Source organism: Manis pentadactyla, chromosome 13 (genome assembly GCF_030020395.1).
Source record: "Manis pentadactyla isolate mManPen7 chromosome 13, mManPen7.hap1, whole genome shotgun sequence".
Classification (NCBI taxonomy): domain Eukaryota; kingdom Metazoa; phylum Chordata; class Mammalia; order Pholidota; family Manidae; genus Manis; species Manis pentadactyla.
The window spans coordinates 84,793,138-84,814,186 of NC_080031.1; the positions used below are offsets into that span (position 1 = coordinate 84,793,138).

The following is a 21,049-nucleotide window of genomic DNA, read 5'->3' on the forward strand; positions in this document are numbered from 1 at the left end:
AGCTGTACTGTGAAGCTGAGCAAACCCAGACAAGGGGTCAGCCCCTTGGCTGGTTTCTTCCAGCGGCAAGCAGCCCATAACCCCATGCCTTGTACCAACAATGAAAACTGTTTTCAGGATGGAGTGAGCTACTGCCATGGAGGCCTTTATAGAGTGTACCTGAGGAAATGCGCTTTAGGAGTAGCCTCGGCTTATCTTTTACACCTACTCCTTTGACACTTGGGCCACTTGGGTCTCACCACCCACTTTCATGGCTCATTGCTTTCAATCCTCCACCTTCCTGTTCACAACGGTGCATCACACGGTGCATCGCCTTTTGTTCTGTTGGGCACTTCAAGATCTGTGTGCGTGATCATCCTGTCCCCTCCTAATGACTTAATGCTCTCACTTTCGGTGACTTTTTCTATCCAATCAGCTGTTGGCATTTTCTCCCATGGTTACACCCTGGGCACATTCATTACCATTTACCACTTCTGAGATCTCGGGTCCAAACAGTCTACCTTTCCAGCTGAAGTACTCCCATTGCGAAATTCTTCCCCATCGCCCTCCCTTCGATGCATGACTTCGGGACTCTCTCAGTGCTCAGCCCCTTTCTGTCCCCTGTTCTGTCTTGCTTAGACTCCGCGGCTCATTACAATCCACAACCGTGCTTCTTGTTGCCTTCTATCATACACTGCTAGAAAACTCTGAGGTTTTTCAGTTTAAAATGCTGTCTTATTTCTATTATCATTTCCTTTTGGTACAGGAATTATTTACAGATATCTTACTTACCATCAAACATAAGGGGATTTTTTTAGTAATCTTTTTGTTACTGATTTTGAGCTTATTAAGGCATTATTATCAGAGAACATATTCTAACATACATTGAGGTTGGCTTTATGACCCACCAAGTGGTCAATTTTAGTAGAGATTTCATGTGTACTTAAGAAAAACTTGTAATTTGAGTTTGGGGCTCAGGGTTTTATATATGGTCAGTAGGTCAAATTTGTAGACAATATTATTCAAGTTTTTGATATCCTTACTGACATTTTGCATGCTTGTTCTATCAGTTACTGAGAAAAATATCTATAGAACATTCCACTATGACTGTGAACTGTGAGGAAGTCCTAACTTTTTAACCCAGATTAGTGGAGCACACAGAATCAGAAAATGCAAGGAAAAGTTCTTTTCTGGGACGAGGGATACAAGTTACTTTTACTTGAAAGTGACACCTGAATTTTAATCCCTTTTCTTTCCTTTTATATCTATGTAGACTTAGATAAATTATTTAACTACTCAAATCTCCTCCTAAAAAACATCATTTAAGTACTTGGTAAACAGTCAGTGCTGAGTAAAACTTAATTTTCTTCATTTTATGAGGAGGGATGGATAGCTTACTCCAGAACAACACAGTGATTATAACTCGGTTGGTTACACAGCTGGCCTATAAGCAGCATGCTTTTACTGTGTGGGTGCACCTATGCACAGATTTTTTTTCAATAAATACATTGGAAAACTGTGGAGATTGGTGACATTTGAAAAAACATTTTCTTTATTGTAAGAACACAGTGTATAATACACATAACATACAAAATACATGTTCATTGACTATTTATGTTATTGGTAAGGCTTCCAGTCCACAGTAGGCACTTGGCTGGTAAGTTTTGGGGGAGTTAAAAGTTACACATGGACTTTTGACCACACAGGAGGGTGGTGCTCCTACCCCTGGTGGTGTTCAAAGGTCTACTGTATTTATGCTTAACCGTGCGTAGAGTTCCTGATATGAACTCTGGTTTATTCCTTCTCCTCAGAGTCTCATATTAAAGAATCTCTTCAACATTTGATGTGAAAGTTAGATTAACAGGTATATTAGTTACCTATTGCTACAGAATAAATTACTACAAAACCTGGATAGTTTAAAATAACTTTATTATCTCCGTTTCAATGGGTTAGAAGTCTGGGCATGGTTTGGCTGGGTACTTCAAGCTCAGTTTCTCAAAATGTCTCTTCTCGAGATGTCCACTGCGGCAACGGTCACCTCAAGACTCATCTGGGGGAGAACCCACTTCTGCTCACTCCCATGGCCCCTGGCAGACCTCCAGTTCCTGCCAGTGGGGCCTCTCCATAAAGCTGCTCACAGCCTGGCGGCTGGCTTCCCTCCGAGTGTGCAAATGAGGGAGCACAAGAAAGCACTCACGACAGAATCTAGTCTTTTTTTTTCAACAGACTTAATTGTTTAGAGCAGTTTTAGGTATACAGCAAAATTGACCAGAAAGTACAGAGATTTCTCACATAGCCCCTACCCCTCCTCATGCACAACCTTCCACCCGACAGCCCCCACCAAGCAGTACATCTGTCACAACTGCTGAGCCTTCACTGACACATCATCGTCACATCAGGGTTTGTACTTGGTGTGCATTTTACTGGTTTTGACAAACGTATAAAGACACGTTTCCACCATTGTAGTACCATACAGAGTCATTTCAAGGCCTTAAAAACCCTCTGGGCTCTGTCTATTCATCCCTCCCTCTCCCTGACCCCTGGCAATCACTGATCTTATTATAATCTCCATTGTTTTGTCTTTTCCAGAATGTCATGGGGTAGGAATCATATGGTGTGAAGCTTTCTCAGATGGGCTTTTTTCACTTAGGAATACGCATTTCCACTTCTTCCATGCCTTTTCATGTCTTGATAGCTCACTTCTTTCTAACGCTAGATAATACTCCATTGTCTAGATGTACCACAGCTTATTTGTCCATTCACCTACTGAAGGACATTTTGGTTGCTTCCAAGTCTGGACAAGCCATAATCTTTTTGTAACCTAATCTTGGCAGTAATCCCATTACTTTGTGGCATTCAGTTCACTGGAAACAAGTCAGTAAGCCGTGCCCACACTTCAGGGGGAGTGATTACCCAGAAGGGAGGATCATAGGAGCCATCTAGGAAGTCGCACACCACATGAGGGAAAGCAAATGCATACTGCTACCTTGACTGTGCCAAAGCAGCCAGGCCAATTAAAGAACGTGCCTGAAGAGAGTCTACTCGTTTTGATGTAGCATGATTTATTGAAGCATAAAAGCTATTGAACAACAAATGGATGCACTTGGCCCTATTGTCAATGATCCTAAAGCAGTGCACAGCACTTTAATCACTTCCTTGGAAAAACAGAACCTATTTCTGGCACATTTTCTTGGAGAGCTGCCCATCCCATTCAGGTTTTCAAAAAAGGGACCTCCCAATTAAATGTGTCATTTGTTCCACTCTTCTTTGTGCTGCAGAATGGAGTATATGATAGAGGATAAGACACCCAATAAATAAAATAATTCCAGTATCATTGCATATATCACTTATATACATGATATGATATAGCACATACATATTCAGAACCCTAAATTTCTATTTTTTGTGGGGAAAATTTACATTACTTACTCTCAGGGTGCTTTCTTTCCTCCACAGATCCTAAATCACTATGCTAGCCTGACATTTGATGGAAAAAGTATTTGCAAAACTATCTCCTGGTGGGAAGAGTGGATCGTGCTCATTTACAACTTTTAACAGCTGAATTCCTTCACTCTCTGAAAGATGTGTCCGAATGCAGCATAGATCTTCTGCTCTTTGTCTTATTGGATTATTACATCCAACCTAAATATGTTCTCATGTTAAACAACTTGGTGCTTTTTGCCTCAGGCGGAAACATGGAAGTCTCCAACGTAGAAAACAATGGCACCCCATCACCACAAGGGGGAGTAGAGAGCCACAGACGCCTCTCATTCCGGGCTTTCAAGTCTAGGCTTTGCTGTACGGGAGAAAATAGAACTTTCACAGTTTCTATCTCCCCACCTTCTTTTCCCTTCTAATAATCCAGAGACTTTCTTCCGGCCAGCGGCAGGGCCAATATCTGCAGACCTTTGTGAAGAGGGAGAAACTGTGGCTGGGAACTGCTTATTGATCCTGCTGCTGTTCCAGACTGACTTTCCGAGGAACCCTCCCCGGTCCTAATTCACACAGAAGGGGGTTCCTGTCTCACGCCGAAGGCACTCTCCGGTGCCTGCCTCCGCCCTCTGATTTGCCACCAGAGCCCAAATCTGGTTTACGAGAATCCTTATGTTCAGCGATTCAAGCAATTCTTGAATTAATGCATCAAGGCACCAAAGCATCTAGGTAATACAGAGGCCACTGAGGAACTCACAAAGGCTTGCAGGAAGCGCTCAGTGAACAGAGGAAGGTCCAACTTAGAGCTTGGGAAAACACACCTTTCTTGGAATGACATAAATAGAAATCCCCAGTTCTAATCCACAATCATTCCGGAGTCCTCCGCGCCCCAGGGACGTTCTAAAACTCCAAGCCTTGTAGATGGTAGCACATTATACCTAATTATCATACAGGGTATTTGGGGACTTTTTTTTTTTTCATTGTTAGCACAGCCTGGAAAAAAAGAATAATGTGACTCGAGCTGACTAAGTTTTCCCTCAGCCGACTTAGTCAGATGCTGCAGGCAGAACGTACAGGGAGGAGTAAGTACAATAGATAAGTTACGACTGTGACAATAGAAATATAATTCCTTGAGTCCCGGCTGATGCTTACTAATGCACCTGGATTCAACACAACAGGTTTCCAAACTACAGAAGAAAAAAAACTGAAAACACATTACCAAATGTCTGCCAGAGGAGTTCATTCTTTTACTAGATTTCTGTAACTCTTCTCCAAATTCTAAGTGCTTGTACTGATTGGAGATGTAAATTTAGTTTAAACACAGTCAGAGGCAAAGCCTCTGGTGTGGTGGGAGAAAAGATGGGAGATGGAAAAATAAAAAAAATGACTAAGATTCCTTAAAGGCTGGAGGTGACCAGGTGGCTGGCCGGAGAGCGAGGGCTAAATCTTTTGCCATGAAAACATTCAGTGGGCAAAGGAGTCAGATTACAGTCGGGCCCCTGCAGGACAGCCGACTCCGAAAGCTGGGGCAGCTTTCTGCAACTTGGGAGATGCATCCCATCCTGAATCTGGGAATCCTCCAGCAGCTTTTAGATCCAGAACATCTCAGGAGGCAATTTCCCAAACTCCTCTCCCTAACACCCTTCTGCCATTAAGACTGGTCCCTCTTATACAATGCTCATTACGCAGAAAGCTACGCCTCCAACTCACCACAAACTTGTATTCCTGCCATTGTATACATGTTCCTTCCCAGCTTTAGATCTGCCTGAGTCAATATGCTTTGACAATCAGGCCCCCAAAACTCAGGAACTTGTGAGAAGCAGGCCAGCTTGTAGCCAGACTGAGTAGTCACTATGTCAATGTCTGTCTCAAGAGCCTTAGCAAAGGAGCATGGAGTCCCAGCGGCTTGTTATTATCCATCTCTGCAGTCAGGGGAGTATGAAGCTTTGACTGGTCAGACCTACATCACCTGCTGCCTTTAGAACTGAGGTGAAATGAGCTCCACCTGCATTGAGAGTACCAAAAGAGCAGATTTCCAGTTGGTGTTGGAAGCTATTAAAACAGAGTAAATGAATTTTGGACAGCTGAGAAGCAAGATGTCTTCCTCATGTCTACCACTTTTCAGCCATTCCCTTTCATTGTCTCCCAGCAGAGGCCCATTTGGCTTCCAGGGAACCTTGGGTGTCTGCATAGAGTGTGAATGGAGCCCTTGGCATTGTGCGGTGTGGTGGCCTCTCAGCAACCACACATTGGTTATTGCTCTGCAATAATGGTCATTAGTATCCATTTGCTCAATACTGTTTCTGTCTCTGCTCATATCTTTCATTAATTCCTGTGTTACCAAGTCACTCACACGCATACGCATGCACCACAGGCACACCACCCACCGACACACACCTACCTTTGCACACACACACACATTACAGGGAGAAACTGAGCCAATGACATCTGACTGCAATAACAAAGACCGTGGCTAAAACCATCATAGTGACTGGGGAAACTTCAAGGATCATCAGGGTGGTGAAAGGTGTTCATTACCACTATTTTAAATCCATCTTAGAACAAGGCACCTTATCTATACAACTTTCACATAAAATAAATCATTCGTTTCCAGTAAACATCTCTATTTCCTTCTTTCATCATTGTATTTAAAATGATATATAAAGAGTAGATGACTTTTACCCATATCTGGTTCCCATACTTACTGCATCCAATCAAATCAATCATTAAATGCTTCATTAGGAAGCTGTGATTGTCCTTCCACAATGAGACATCTTCTCCACATGTTCAGAGCAACAAGCAGATACAATGAGAACAGAACAGTTCTTCCCAAGAAAGACATTCTTTCTCCTCAAAAGGATTCAGTTCTGCCCCCAGGCTGTAGCTTGCCCCTGGAAAATCCCATGATGAGCCTCCTGGGTGATCTTGGAGCTATTGACTTGGGAACGAGATCGCCTGAAGCTCTCAGACCTGCGCAGAACAAAGGCAGGCTCCGGAGCTGGAATGTAGACCCCCGTTCTGCTAGACTGGAGGGTGCACAGCAAGGGTGCGCGGGGGCCTAGAAGCGCAGATGCTGGACTTAGGCAGCCTGGGCTATTATCCAGCTCCACCACTTACCAGCTGTGTGCCCTTCCACAGGCCATTCATTTGGAGCCTGACTTTTCTCACCTGTAAAATGGTGAGAACAATTTTTACCTTCTAGAGCTCTGATGGAGACAAGGTGATCCACAGAGAAAGTTTAGCATAGTGCCAGGCACATAATACTAAGTAAAGATTAGTTTGCATTAGGCTTTTGGTGTTGTGTGTGTGTATTTATTTAAATTTTGTGTTTGCTTGTTTTTTCCTAAGTGCCCAGGAGGTAGTGTTAGTGCTTGGCCTGAACTCATACTTCCATCAGAAGCCATTGACAACTTACAGCAGCAGCCTTAAAAGCTGTTAAAGGGAAAACCATTGGCTAACTTGGTTCTTCACTGCAAATAACTAGTACTTAGGTTTCCCTTTACCGACCAACTTGAAAAAGCTAGCAAACAAATCTTAGGCGGCCTAGGGAATGTTTAATATGCCTAGTATCCTCTTTCTAGAGAGTCTGTGCTTTTACATTATTTTGATTCAATTCTGGCTCAAGGATATATGATCTATCATACAATCCAAGAAGGAAAAATTCAGAGCATATTAATAGTGATAGCTTCTACTTGTTGAGGATGTACCAGACATCCCATTCTGAGTGTTTTATGTGCCTTTAATGCTTATTTGAGATAGGTACTCTGGATATGCCCATTTTACAGATGAGGAAACTGAGGCTTAAAGAAATGAAATTGCTTTCCCCAGCTTAAACTGCAACATCTGTTTTCTCAATCTGAGGATACTTTACAGCCTCCAAAAATACTTTAATAAGTGATAACAAATGCCCGAAAACAATAAACCTTAATTTGCATTAATATAGTCTCACAATACTTCCAGGTAGACTTTAATTCTGAGTTCTAGCTGGTCTGTCCCCACTAGTCTGTTTCTTGACAAAGTTTTCTGGAACTAGAGGTTTCTTAGGTTCTCCCTTCTCTACAAGAGCAAGGACTTCCCACAAGGAATGCAAAACCAATCTAACAATCATCTTACATTAATCAGAACTCTTTAAGTTATAAGGAAATGAAACTTGAGTCAAACTGGCTTAAGCAAAAATATCTAACATAATGGCTCTTGAAATCGCAGAAGTCCAAAGAAAGGGTGCCTGCAGCCATGGGTGAAAGCTCCCCCTTAGATAACAGCATCGAGATCACTTTCTCTCCATCTCGTGCTTTCCAGATCCGTGTCTCTCTCACGCTGGTTCTCTCTTCATGCAAGCACACTGGCTGCCAGAAGCTTTGGACTAATAGCCTGAGAGATTCAAGTCCAGTGGGAAGATGGTTCCCAAGCAAAAGGCCTACGATGATCTACAGCTGAGGCTGGTTGCATGGCTGCCTTACTGTGCATCCCTGAATCAACCCGACTCAAAGGGAATGAAATGCTCTGACTGGACAGACCAGCTCATGTGCCCGTGTGCCATCAGAGGGGACAGCAGCTCCTAGACTAAGCTGGGGACCGGTGGTTCTCCTAAAGAAACACCAGGATATTAGCAGTAGAAGAAGAACGGATGCTGAGCAGCAAATGTAGGTGAGCACAGCATAGAAGCATAGGTCCTGATGTCCTACTAGCCTGGGGCCTTGGCTAACCATAGTCTCAGCTGAACGCCAGGCACATGGAATGACAGTCAGCTATAACATTAGAAATCAGGACAATTCCTGTACTCCAGATAATGACTGCTGTTTCTCTGCCCTCATCCCTCCTCCCCTACACTCACTTCGTCATGACCTTGGCGATCCCAGGATTTAAAACAGAGACTGCAGGAGGCAGAGGCAAGGTAGCTCGGAAGTTTCCAGCTTATCCTGAAGTGCTAACAGAGGAGAATGGCTCTTCTCAGACGGTGTCCGTATGGTTTACATATCACGTACATGATATTTATGTCGAATCTACAGCCAGGGACAAGGGTGATACAGCAAGAACAGACCAATCGCTTTCTTAGCGCTGGAGTCCACCAAGGACACGATCTCAGCCAGGCTTTGGGGCATGAGAGGCAGCCAGCAGACCCGGACGATGGAATTTGGTTTTGGGTTGGGTGAACCTGTTAGCACAGCCCTGGTACCCTCGGCTGAACATGGTATTATATTCCAAAAGTCAAGAGAAAGGTGCAACATGACAGTGAGTGAACATTTTCTAAATGAAGATTAACATTTAACTCTAAATCTGCATCTCCCTCAAATATAAACTGCTAATTTAAAAATGCCCCAAGGATTAAGCACGTCTCCTAAATTTTAAGCCCTGTGTGTCAGAGTCCTCCTTCATAAAACAGTCTAGATGATGGCTACAGTGGATCTCAGCTCAGAGACCGAGCCTCCGCTCAGAGCCGGCTCCATCCCCAGCACCTCCACACACTCCAGGTGAGCCAGAGGAGGGCCAGGAGGGGGCCAACAAGAATCGAGCACTTACTATATGCTAGGCACTCTTCTTTCCCCAAGAGCTTTACTTGGATTATATGTAAGCCCTACAATGATCTGTACTTAACAGATGATAAGAAACAGAGAAAATAAGTAACCTCGCAAGGTCACAGCCAGTAAAAGGCTCCCTCATCTGCAGGCTTAATCCAGTCATCTGATTTGAGGACATGATGACAGGATCTCAGTTGTCCCACTTTCCTTACCAAACTAGTTGTTTAACTATTAGTCAGCTAATTTGGATGTGCATGAACAAGCCTCACCTAGCCTTACATAGGTAAGGACAAGGCTGAGGTGATTCAGATCATTTTCTGACAGCAGCTTTCTTTGACCCAGCACAGAACATTCTGCAGTTGAACATCTGGCACCACAGGGGAATACTACGGCTTCACCCCAGCCACCTACCCACTCTGGAAGCCACAGGTTGCTGCAAAGAGAGTTGGGCTCTCCATGTCAGTCCTGAGTTCCAGCCCGGCTCTGCCACTGACTAGCTGAGTGGCTGGGACATGTTCTTATCTTGTCAGTGGGTCTCTTCTGTAAAGCAGAGAGCGACACCACGTATCTCACAGTGAGAAAGCACAATACAAAACAGCCAACAGCTTTATGTTAGCCCATAGTAAACGCTTCATGGCAACAACACTGTGTTCAGGGTGGGGAAGTCTGAGTCCCAAGAGGATCAGGAGAAGACATCTGCAGAAGGGCCCAAACATTCAGAAGAAGACAGGAAAGGATTAAATTCACAGATAGTCATTCTGTCCCTGCAAGAACTAATCTCGACTGAGATAACCCCAAATGTGCCACTTCCTCCTTCCTGGAACAGAGAACACATTTATCATCTTTGAGAACTTCCATCAAGGTTTCCCTTGACCCACTCGCACTTGTGTACAAGGGCTTTGAAATGATAACTGCCAGCAAGCCTGCTATTGCTGTTACAGATCGGGGAGCTGGCTGGGGCTGGGTGTTTGCCTCCCCCGTTACCCAAAGGCCACAAGAATGCCTCTCCTTGCAGGATACCCAGAGGCTGATGGTGTGGCTCACCGCCCTGCAGGGAAGTCTGATCCCGTCTCCAACTCATTAGTCTTACTTCTCGAAAGACCACGTCCCCATTACCGAAGCTCTCCTTAAGGCAGCTCTAACTCCCTTGAAAAGATGGATCGAGAAGGTAGAGAGGGTGGGAGGTGCCTCAGGGGCTTATATTTCAGGATGGACTGAGGCCACACCATCATCTTCATCATCCACATTATCCAGTCATTGGTATTCGTCAGGCATCAGAACTACTAGCGGCTGCTGACGTTAGGCCCAAGTGAGTGGGGAGCCAAGAGCGGCTTTGTGCCCTCATATTTAACTCCACAACATGCCATGGAGAGCATCCTCATGGTAACAGCTGCCTGCAGTCGGCACTCAGTCACTCTTAGAGGTGGCTCAAAAGATATTCAATGACTTAGGAGAAAAGGAAGCCAGACATGAGAGTCTATACTGAATGATTCTGTTTATATTGACGTCCAAAGACAGGCAAGATGAATCTCTTCTGCTGTAAGTCAGAATAGTGGATGCCTTGGTGGGAGGCTTCTGGGGTCATAGAAATGCTCTTTCTCTTAATCAGAATGCTGGTTAACAGGTGTGTTCACTTTCTGAGAAATTTCTAGAACTGTGCCCTTATGTATGTTATACTTCAGTAAGTTTACTGACAGAAGGAGGTGGTGGTGGGGGAAGACTGAAAAAAAAAAGAAAGGAAATGAACAGAATTTAAAACCAAACAAAATAAAATAATAAAACCCTGAAAAGATGTTTCTTTAATTAAAAATCACAGTAAGTTATCACTACATACCTATTAGAAGGCTAAATCTAAAAAAAATGGTGATTGTGCCAAACACTGGTGAGGATTTGAAGAAAGACTGGGTCTCTCATTCGTTGGTGTGAATACAAAAATGGCACACCCACTCTAGAAAAATGTGGGGTTTTTCTGCAGTATTTACCATATAATTCAACCATCACACTCTGGGGCATTTATCTCACATAAATAAAAACTTATTTCATGCAAGAACCTGTAAACAAATATTCATAGCAATGCTATTCATATTAGCAACTGTATTTAGAACATTGGAAGCAACCCAAATGTCCTTCAGTGGATGGATGGTTGAACAAATTCTAGTACTTTCCATATAATGGAATACTACTCAGCAATAAAAACAGATGAATTAATTACCGATACATACAACAACCTGGATGGATCTCAAGGCCATCATACTGAGTGAAAAAGGTCAATGTTAAAAGGTATATACTTTGTGATCCCATTTATTTAACATTCTCAAAATGAGAAAACCATAGAGATGAAGAAGAGGTGACTGGTTACTAGGGATGGGAGAAAGATGGGAGTTGGGGGACAGTGTGAGTCCAGAGAGGGAGGGAGCATGAGAGAGTTCTTTCACAGTAATGAGGCAGCTCTGTATCTTGATTATGGTTGTGGTTATACAAATCCATCCATGGGAAAAAATTATGTGAACCACACACACACACACACACACACACACACACACACATGCATGCAGGTTTTAAAAAATGGGCCCTACTTAGTGAAAACTAAGTAAGGTCTGTAGTCTAGTACCAACATCGATGTTAATGGCAAGCATCTTCAACCCTTTCCAGTTTTGATTAGTCCCCAACGTTTGCAAATATTACTCCCCTCAGACAGGGCTGTTACCCCCAGAACTCTTAGATCTTACTGTCAAGCACTAACAGGTAAAAACACACAATCCTTACAAGGAAGTGCATCTATAGAAAATACTCCCAAACAGTGAGGGAAAGAAGCAAGCAACCTATACACACACACACTCGTTCATCTTTCTTGATCCCTGGGCTTGTTTGATTTGCGTAACAGGTTTCACATCAACTTAGACTTTAAGACTCTTTTCCTAAAAGTGAAATCATCATATATACATGTAGAAAGATTTCTTAATTATTATGAGAACTAAACAGAAGAGTTACAGGCGAGCTGTTTAGGGAACACATCAGTATTGAAATTAGCATTGGAGAAAGATTGAAAAGCTTTGTCTTAAATTACAAACTCGCTTCTTGCTGACAGCAACCAGGAAGCCGGAGCCCCCCCACCCCCGGGCCCCCAGGTGGCAGCTTGCCTTTCCTTATGTCAAAAAGAGCGGGACACAAGGGCCTATCAGTGGGATCACCTCTTTTAAAGTCTGGGAGAAGGGAGTGTGGCCAACACTATACGCAGATTAGAGGGAACATCTTTCTTGGCTTGCTAATAAAAACTGGTTCAAAACATAGGGTACATTTTTAAGCAATCATCCATGTTTATATTACTATTCTTGGTGGTGACTGTGTGGTTAGTTAAGAGAGAGATAAAGCAAAGTAAACTAAGATTTCAAAAGCCCATCTTTTTGTAATCAGGATAAATAAAAAATCCTGTCATGCATTAACAAGTATTAGGAAGCGTTGTAATTTGCCACAAAAGGACTCTGGACACCAACTGCCTGACTGTAACGCAATGAAAAGGAAAGGCCCCCTGTCTTGTCTGGAGCCACAGGGAAGGAAGGCCATCGCAGATGTGACACAGTCAGGGGCTACACACCACACTGGGCTGCTTTCCTGGGCCTGCTTTCCAGTCCTTCGCTGGCAGAGGACATGCTGTGTGTTAATGTTGCTTCTCCAAGGCTTGAGGAGCTGGGTGGTGATGATTACAAGTGAGCAGACATAACCGCACGAGGTCTGGCTCAGCGGCATGCTGGCTAGACACCAGCAAGGGTCATCCTCACAGACCCGTTCGGCCACGCACTTCTGTGTCCTGGCCTGAGGCCTCCGGGGACACAGATACCCTGAGCACAAGGAAATGAAGACAGTTTACCTAGCTTTCCAAGTTGGGTGGCAACCTACTTCTGAAAAATGATTTTTAAAAAAACCCTCTTTCCTGTTGCTATTTTCTCAGATATTCCCTAGAATAAAAATACTTAATCAAATGTTAAATTAAAACAATTTTAATTGAATATTAAGTTTATATTAAACAGAATTAAAATATCTGACTGTTCAAGTTAATTACATGTTAATTAAAATATTACTTCTTTGTTTTCACTTGGATTCTGCCACTCAGTAGAGTTTATATTCTACATTTTGCCATGGACTCATCTATAGCCATTTTTATTTTGAATGAAAAACGTGGCCTGCAAACTTTTTTTTTGTACTTGTACTGTCACACACATATGAACTTGCCATTGGTTTGAAAAAGAAATCTGCCAATGCTTTGGGCTTATTGCTTTTAAAACATCAGTTTAAAACTCAAAAAACTGTTCGAAAAATTTAAAGCTGGAGAGCCTATGGGGGGCAAAAAGCTTTTCTTGGGGTCCTCAGCCTGAACCCCAGTTTAGTATTAACTGACCTGTGTGTGGCTGGTGTCCCCACCAGTCAGTAAACTCCTCAGGTAAAGGAACAAGGTGGTTACAGGGCCCAGCCTGGTGTTGGGCACATAAAAGATGTTGAATCATCATTTCCTGAGTTGCATAGATTACTTTGCCTGGCATAGATGGAACTCACATCATCACAAGGACAAGAATGTGGTTATTAACAGGTGAACCCACTGTTATTTCATATTTTTTTCATGTCTGTTTCCAGTTAACACTAACGATTCCGTGAAGAACCCCACACGCCTGAGTCCTGTGTTATCTCTGTGGCAGCCACGAGGGGTGAGTCATGGCATTTGGTACCGGGTCTCCAAAGATGCCCCCGGGGAGGCAGGCATCCCAGAATTCACACTCTCGTGTCATCCCTCCTATACTAAATCAGGGCTGGGCTTGTGTGCAGTATAGGGATAATCGGCAGGCTTGGGAGGGCCAAACGCCGAACATTCCAGAGAGCACCGAGCCTTGGCCAGCTCCTGGGAGATAATTTCTAAGCCCTCGTATATCCTGTCTAAGAATGCCTTGGTACATCAAGGGACTTGGGCCACACCAGATAGTTTATGCTAACAACGTGATTGATGGTAGACGTCGGTTTTTATTCTTTATTCGCCTGGGACTCTGGGCCATCCTGTGTCAGTCTGACCTCTGGAGGTGCTGGAGCAGAGTAAGGTCAGTCATGTGGGCATTCTGTGGCTTTATAACTGACCCTAAATAAAATCCCTGGACACCAAGGCCAGACTAGCTTCCCTAGTTGGCGATGCTTGTACGTGGTGTCACCCATCATTGCTGGGACAATTTAGCGTTGCCTGTACAACCCTACTGGACGAGGACAGCTTGAAGCTTGCCCCTGGCCTCACTTGGACTCTGCCCTGTGTGTCTTTCTCCTTTGCTGATTTGAATCTCTATCCTTTCACCGTAATAAACCTTACCTGAGAGGAAGGCAGCTTTTCTGAGTTCTGTGAGTCCTTCTGGCAAATCGTCAAATCCGACGGTGGTCCTGAGGACCCTGTTCACAGCCTGTAATTTCTTGCAACATATAGAATGAGGCAGAAGTGAACAGTGGGCCTGGTTTGGGCATCTGCCTTATGAAGGCCTGGAAACCTCTGCTCCTGCCCTGTTGGATGCCCTGAGAAAGTAGTAAGTAGAGACCAAGGGAAGGGGAAGTGCTGAGTTGTCCCAGTGACATGGTCAAATCTCCAGAAGACTCCAGTCCTGGCCACCACCTGAGACCCCAGTACAGTCTGCTGCCCAGTTAAGCCCATTCAACCAGCAGAATCATAAGACATAACAAAACGGTATTTGTTTTAAACCAGTACATTTTGGGTGGCTTGGTATGCAGCAATAGAAAACTGAAACCAGTAGGAAGGCTAAAATAACTGAAGTGATTTGGAATTTAATTGGCTAAGATATCATACTTAAGTAACTGCCAGAACCATAACTTTCAACTCACCCCAAATTAATCTTCCTAACTGAAAGCAAAAAACAATTTTTAAGTGGACGGTGATTTAATAAAATTCTCTTGGGTTGTGGGAGTCTGTTGTTTAATTTATTTTAGGCTCCAAGCTTATTTTCACCAATTATTCAGAAATAGTGAAAGACACCTCACCCAGGAATCGCCTTCAGCAGGTTGCAAAGACTTCCACGTGCCATTAATTATATCCTTAAAACGAGAGGGCGGCTTTATCCAAATTTTAGATAAGGCAAGAAAGCTCCCCAGCAGAGGAGGAGCTGGCCACGCTGGTTCTGATGGCTGCAGCACATGCCCTCTGCACCCTGCTGAGTTCTACCTGGCTCCCCTCCAGTGAGCCGCCAGGAGGAAGAGATGCCAAACTTCTGACACTTGGTGTTTGAATATACTATGGAATGTTTCCACTTGTGGATTTCACTGCACGTTCGTGGAGAATTTCAGCAAGCTCAAAATGTACTCCAGCCATGAGAACACAAAGTCCCTATGATTAGGGAACAGCAATAATGCTGGCACTTCTATCTAATAACCAGCAAATCCTCTTCCAGGACATTAAATGTTTTGTAAAACTTTCTGATTTGCTTGGCAAGTATTTATCTTTTAGTGAAAATAAGTGATCTTAGAAGAGAGCAGCAGCAGATGCTGATCAGTCATTTAGGATGGCTAAGTGGTGGCTCCGGCCGGTCTGCCCATCTGCCCAAAGTCCATTCCGGGCAAATGGAACCTGGGCTTCTTATAAAATGATCATTCCGGATAATTGTGATGATCTAGGTATGCATATGAGTTTTCACTCCTATGCCTGTGTTTATACCTCACATCAGGCAGGTTTAAATGACTCAATCCATCTGCAAGCTTTTAAATGGAAATGCCAAAGTACAGAGAAGCATTCTGTCTTAGAATGTTCTGCAAATCAGAACACATTTGTAAAAATCAAATATTTTTTGTGTTAAGAACGAACCCCAAGTGCCTGATCAGCCACCTAATTTCCATGAAGCAGAAATACATTATACAGCTGCTAGTGGGGAAGGCAGGGAATTTCTTCAGTCCCCCATGAAGGAAGATGGGGGGCCTTATCCACTGGCTAGCTAATCGCAGAAAGATCTCACAGAAATTTGGTGGACACGGAGGATAATTTTCTGTACTTGAAGAACATTTTCCGAAGCACAGATGTTTTTGTCTTAACTGTGAACGCTGGCTGACTTGTCTGTATCCTCAGTGTGTAGCAGACATTTCTGGAGTGGCTTACCCCCTGCAATGTGGGGCTGATATTCACTGCTAGATGGAAAACACATATTTGGCTAGACAGACATGAATCAATATTACACAAAAAGATTTCCATTTGGGGAAATTCCTTGAAATGAAAGTGTCTTTCTGGCACTGGGCATGCATAAGTAACCATCGGGACACCTCAGTAAAAGAGAAAATGGATTTTCAATAGTTTGCCATAGTAGTGATATGTGATTTTATGAGCCCAAACAGTTTCTTGTTGTTTCATTTTGGAAACAAAAAGTTGGCTCATTTTTCTCGTTAATGCCTCAATGTTTTCATTAGGACGAGTCTATAAAGACTTTATCTGATGCACTGTAAAGAAAACTATTTTAGAGCTAGGATAAAATTTTATCTGTCACAAACAGAACTGAGTACTAAACCCTGCTTTGAGCTTAATAAATTACGTAGAAGTTTTATGCCCAAGAATGCAATGTTTCTAGCAAAACAGTGTTTTTGCAAACACTGCAAAGTTCAACTAATTTAGATAATGCATATTTGGAAATAAAAATGCAAGACTAGCTAAAAATGCAAAAATATTATAAATCCTATAAACACACTAATTATTTTATTAGAATATTTTAACTTCCTAGCAATTAAATAGTACTTTTCAATACAAGTATCTCATATGGAAAGACATTCATCTTTCACTTATTATCTGTCAAGTTTGATGTGTTCATTATACTTTAATTTGGGTGCTCTCATTGAATATATCAAAGGATAAATTAAAATTCTCAGTAAAGATCCAATTGGTATGTACAGACCACAGAAAGGGCTATTTTAATCCTTTTGGGGGAAAACCCATCAGAAAGTTTAAACTTCCTGTTTTTTAAAAATATTTACATGGTGGGAGAAAAATCTTTCCAGATAATTGTGAATGAGATACTTGTATATGACTAAAAATAAAAAAGCATCATTTCTGTACCACTAAAGTTCTTAACACTTGCTCTTCTTTTAAACTACCTCTGACTTGTATATGAAAATTCTAATAATCAGAAAAACACAAGGCTATTTTTAATCTTACCTGCTCAACTATTTCCAGCCTCTAAACCTCTAAGTCTCAAATCGATGCCATACCTTTTCTGGGGAACACAACAATGAACTGTTGTTTCTGTCTTGGTGCGTGGATAGCGCCCCTTACGTGCATGGAAAGACTGCCTGGCAGGGGGTGGGGGTGGATATGGTTCAAGTTCAAAGTCATTGTTAATTGTAAGCATCCTGAAGTTCCAGAAGGGACAGAAATTTGAGCCATAAGGCTCCACATTAGAAGCTCTGTTGAAAACTTTGGAAAATGTCTTTATATATAATCATCCCCAGATCTTTAGAGAGTAGGTGAGACCTGTATGATCAAAAATGATTGAAATAACCATCTAAAATATCACTATGTGAAAAACCATTTCAGATGCCCACTGGCCACTCTACTGAACCAATGACGTTTCTAGAATCATCTTTGTCCATATTATCTTTAAAGGAGAATACAGCTCTATTGATAAGCTGGCTTTGATATGTAATAGCTATGTGACCTCAGGCCTTAACTCCTCTGGCCTGTTTCCTCATCTGTAAAATGGTGATGGTTATGGCAGGGATAAAATCGGCTAATAACCATTCTGTATCAGCTGTTAACACTAGTATTATCACTTACCTATTATCCTAATGCATAATGTCTGCAAAGAAGCCATTAGCACAAATTTTAAAAAAATCAATTATAACACAATTCATTATTTTTTTCCAAAATGTAAAAAGATTCAATTTAAAAAAATGTTCGTAAGACCCCAAAATGACAATTGGCTTGGCTCAGCAATTAGCTATCCCTAAGCTCATTTGGGTTCTTTCCAGCCCTCCCCCATCCCACCCCACCCCCAACTAAATTCACACACAAGGGGAGTCCTGCTGCATCAGAAATGAACGCGTGATCAATACTTGTGACTGATCCTTCTAAGGCATGCCTTCCAGATGCAGGATGATAAGGAGATGGTTTCCCTCCAGAAGACAGTGCTGAGAGACGGCAGTAAACAGGATCCCCTCCCGTAGGACAGGCCTCACTGCCTTCCCTCTCTGTGAGGTTAAAGGTTGCTCTCCCCTCCCAAGCCCATTTGATTGTGATCCAAATGTGCCCAGGCTGATCTAAATTTATCCGCAAGTCTGGTCTCTCTGGTTGGTCCTGTGCTTACCTGGAGATGAACAAGAAGCACCCACCAACTGCCTAGACACTCCATTCCCCAAGCCTCTGCTGGTAAAGAACAGAACACTCTGGAGAATAGAGCACAGACCAAATTCTCAGCTTTCCCATGTGGGGAAAGCAGCACTGGTCAAGGAAGACTGCTGAATCAAATTTATAAGCTGTTTTGCAGGCTATGAAGTTAGAGGAGTCATTTCTACAGTCACTATGCTATTGCTGTAATCAATACTGTGATCACCTACTGGCTTAGAGTGAATTATTATTTTAATGTCAATATTTGGGAGGCAGGCAAATTCAAAGCAAAAGAGGACCCTCACTAAAGCACAGACACACTGAGAATACAAATATTTAGTGCTGGTGGTTGAGTCTCTTATTTCCTATGTGACACGGTTGGCCAACATGTTCCCATTTCCTTTTTGCAATATAAGCCAATGTTACTTTATCAATCACGCACTTAAAATTATACAGAAACAACACACGAACTGCTCAGAATGCAAATATTCTTTGGTTTACTCATCAAAATAGCAAGTAACAAAATAGCAAAACCTTATCAGTTAAATAAAAAAGTGACATTCTTTATTTACCTAACAAATCTTACTGAACATTGAAATGCATTAATTTTCACTCTCATGTTCTGTGGCAAAATCCTTTCTTCCCTTTGCCCCTCATCCCTCTAAATTATTTTGATGGGCTCATCTTGTAATAAAGATTGTTTCATCTTTCTTAATAACACTTATGTTTTGTCTCAATATCAAGAACAATCTAGATTTTTTTGTCTCTTACATTTGAAATGGATATTAAAAATGAAGATTCCATCAGCACATTTCCAAGATAACATGCTTGAAAGAAAGTTAAGCCCTCAGCAATCATTTCAAAGCAATTGACATGCCATTCCATTTTGGGGAATTACCATGATTTGGGTAGTATCACTGTCGGTACTGAAAAACAGGACTTGAATCCAGAAGCATATTCTTATATTAGACATTACTCATAATGTCAAATATAGTCGGTTTCTACATTATTGGTTAGAGAAGCCATTTTCTATTTTTCTGAGGGTTCAATTTGTCTGAATTCTTGAATGTCAGTGACAAAATCTTTAAAAAAGAATCTTTAACAAAAGGCAAACTTGAAAATGGAATTGTTTTCAAAGGAACAAGGACAGCAAGAAAGAGCTCTTGGCTTTTTAAAAGAGGTACATATATATAGTAAGGAATATAAGCGAATCAAAGTACATAGCTCTGTACACGTTAGAAATATCCAATGTGCCACCAACACAACAACTGCCCTAAAAGAGGTGTCTTGAGGTTTGAAGCCACACAGTTTTCTTTGCATAACTCTATTTTTGCATTAGGCAACCATACATCTTTCCCGTGATCTGTTAACTGTTAGGACTCTTTTCACCAGAGTTTTTGGCAAAATGCTTTTTCTTCAAATATAACGAGCCTCATAAAACATTATTGTTAATGTCTGACAACTGAATTGGGCAAAGTCTTTCTGAAATATGTGTAATCTTGACAAAATTATGTTTTCCTTCATAAATCAGCAGCGCTCCATCTTCAAATAAATCATGAGCAGTCACAATCTTAATTCACATACTCATATGTTCTCCTCATCCAACATTTTGTTGATACCATCACAAAGTTTTTGCAAGTGGGGTTTAAAATTTCCAAAGGGGTTATATAAAGCCGCCAAGAAATCACAATCTGAAAAGTGATCAAAGACATTATTGACCCGTCCGTGTGACTTTGCAGTGAGGTGGCGCTGAATGATTTGGTGGAGCAGCTCTCTGCACTCATTGAGAAGCCGGGACAACACGTTCCGGTCAAAGGTGTAATCCACCTGGTGGAAACTGACCACGGTCATTGCAAGTTGATGAACTTTCTTCTTAAACTTCTCCATCAATGCCAGCTCATCTTGATTAAACTGATTATTCCTGTAAAGAATAGCCAGCTTGATGACTGTCTTGATGAGGTTTTTGATGATCTTCTCAGCCTCCTTCTTGTTTTGGGTGTATTCCTTAGTCACTCTGTACAGCTCGTCAAGCACCTCACTGCTGGTGTCATCGATTAAGGTAGTAGCAATGGATTTGGATACCATTTTACCCAAGATCTTCTTTTGGGCCTGAACGGCCAGGTTTTTGGAGTTAAAGACATCCGTGGCCACTAAAAACAGAGGAGGAAGACAAAAAAAATCAGTAAATGTCAAAAAAGCACATTCAAAAACAGATACCAAAGAGTATCTTCTTCCTCATGTTCCCACTATACAGTTTGCCTCCCTTCTATTGACATTCATTTCTGTTCAGAAAAGAACCAAAAAAGTTTTCCTTCATTTCTGGGCATCAGGTTCTCCTTTGGGAAGTAACAGGTTGTTCTGCAGTCTTTATGGTCTTTGGCAACTCATGTGCTTTATACTGTCCACTATGTAGTCAATACTTTGTTCAGAAGTTAAAGGTGAAAATCCTATTAAAAATAACCTTTTCTGATTCTAAAAATAGTGTTTCACAAGGCAGTATGTTTGTTAGGCAATTTTTCTCATTTTAACTTTATAATAAACATATCAAAATTATAAAATCAACTCTGCAACTGTCCTCTGGGCAACAGGAACCAAGTACAATTTAAAGAAACCCATTTAATGTAAGAGCGATAAATAGCAAAGCCAAGAGATTGAGTAAAATGGCAAATTCATGGACAAAAATCAAAAGGAGAGTCCTGCTTTGCAAAACAGTTGCAAAAAGTCAAATATATCATGACCACAGATACAAAAATCCTCAACAAAATATTAGCAAACCAAATTT

The 21,049-nt window shown here is 42.0% G+C and overlaps 1 protein-coding gene across 4 annotated transcripts in view; it reads right to left on the reverse strand.

Moving 5' to 3' along the window:
- Positions 1–18,741: 18,741 nt before the first annotated feature.
- TNFAIP8 (TNF alpha induced protein 8) overlaps positions 18,742–21,049 on the reverse strand; it is a 112,200-nt gene continuing 109,892 nt past the window's right edge. For all 4 annotated transcript variants that reach the window (XM_057490724.1, XM_036903240.2, XM_036903242.2 and 1 more), the window contains one exon: positions 18,742–20,417. In XM_057490724.1, coding sequence (XP_057346707.1) covers positions 19,852–20,417 — 566 coding nt within the window. In that variant the 3' untranslated portion in view covers positions 18,742–19,851. The remainder of the gene's footprint in view (positions 20,418–21,049) is intronic.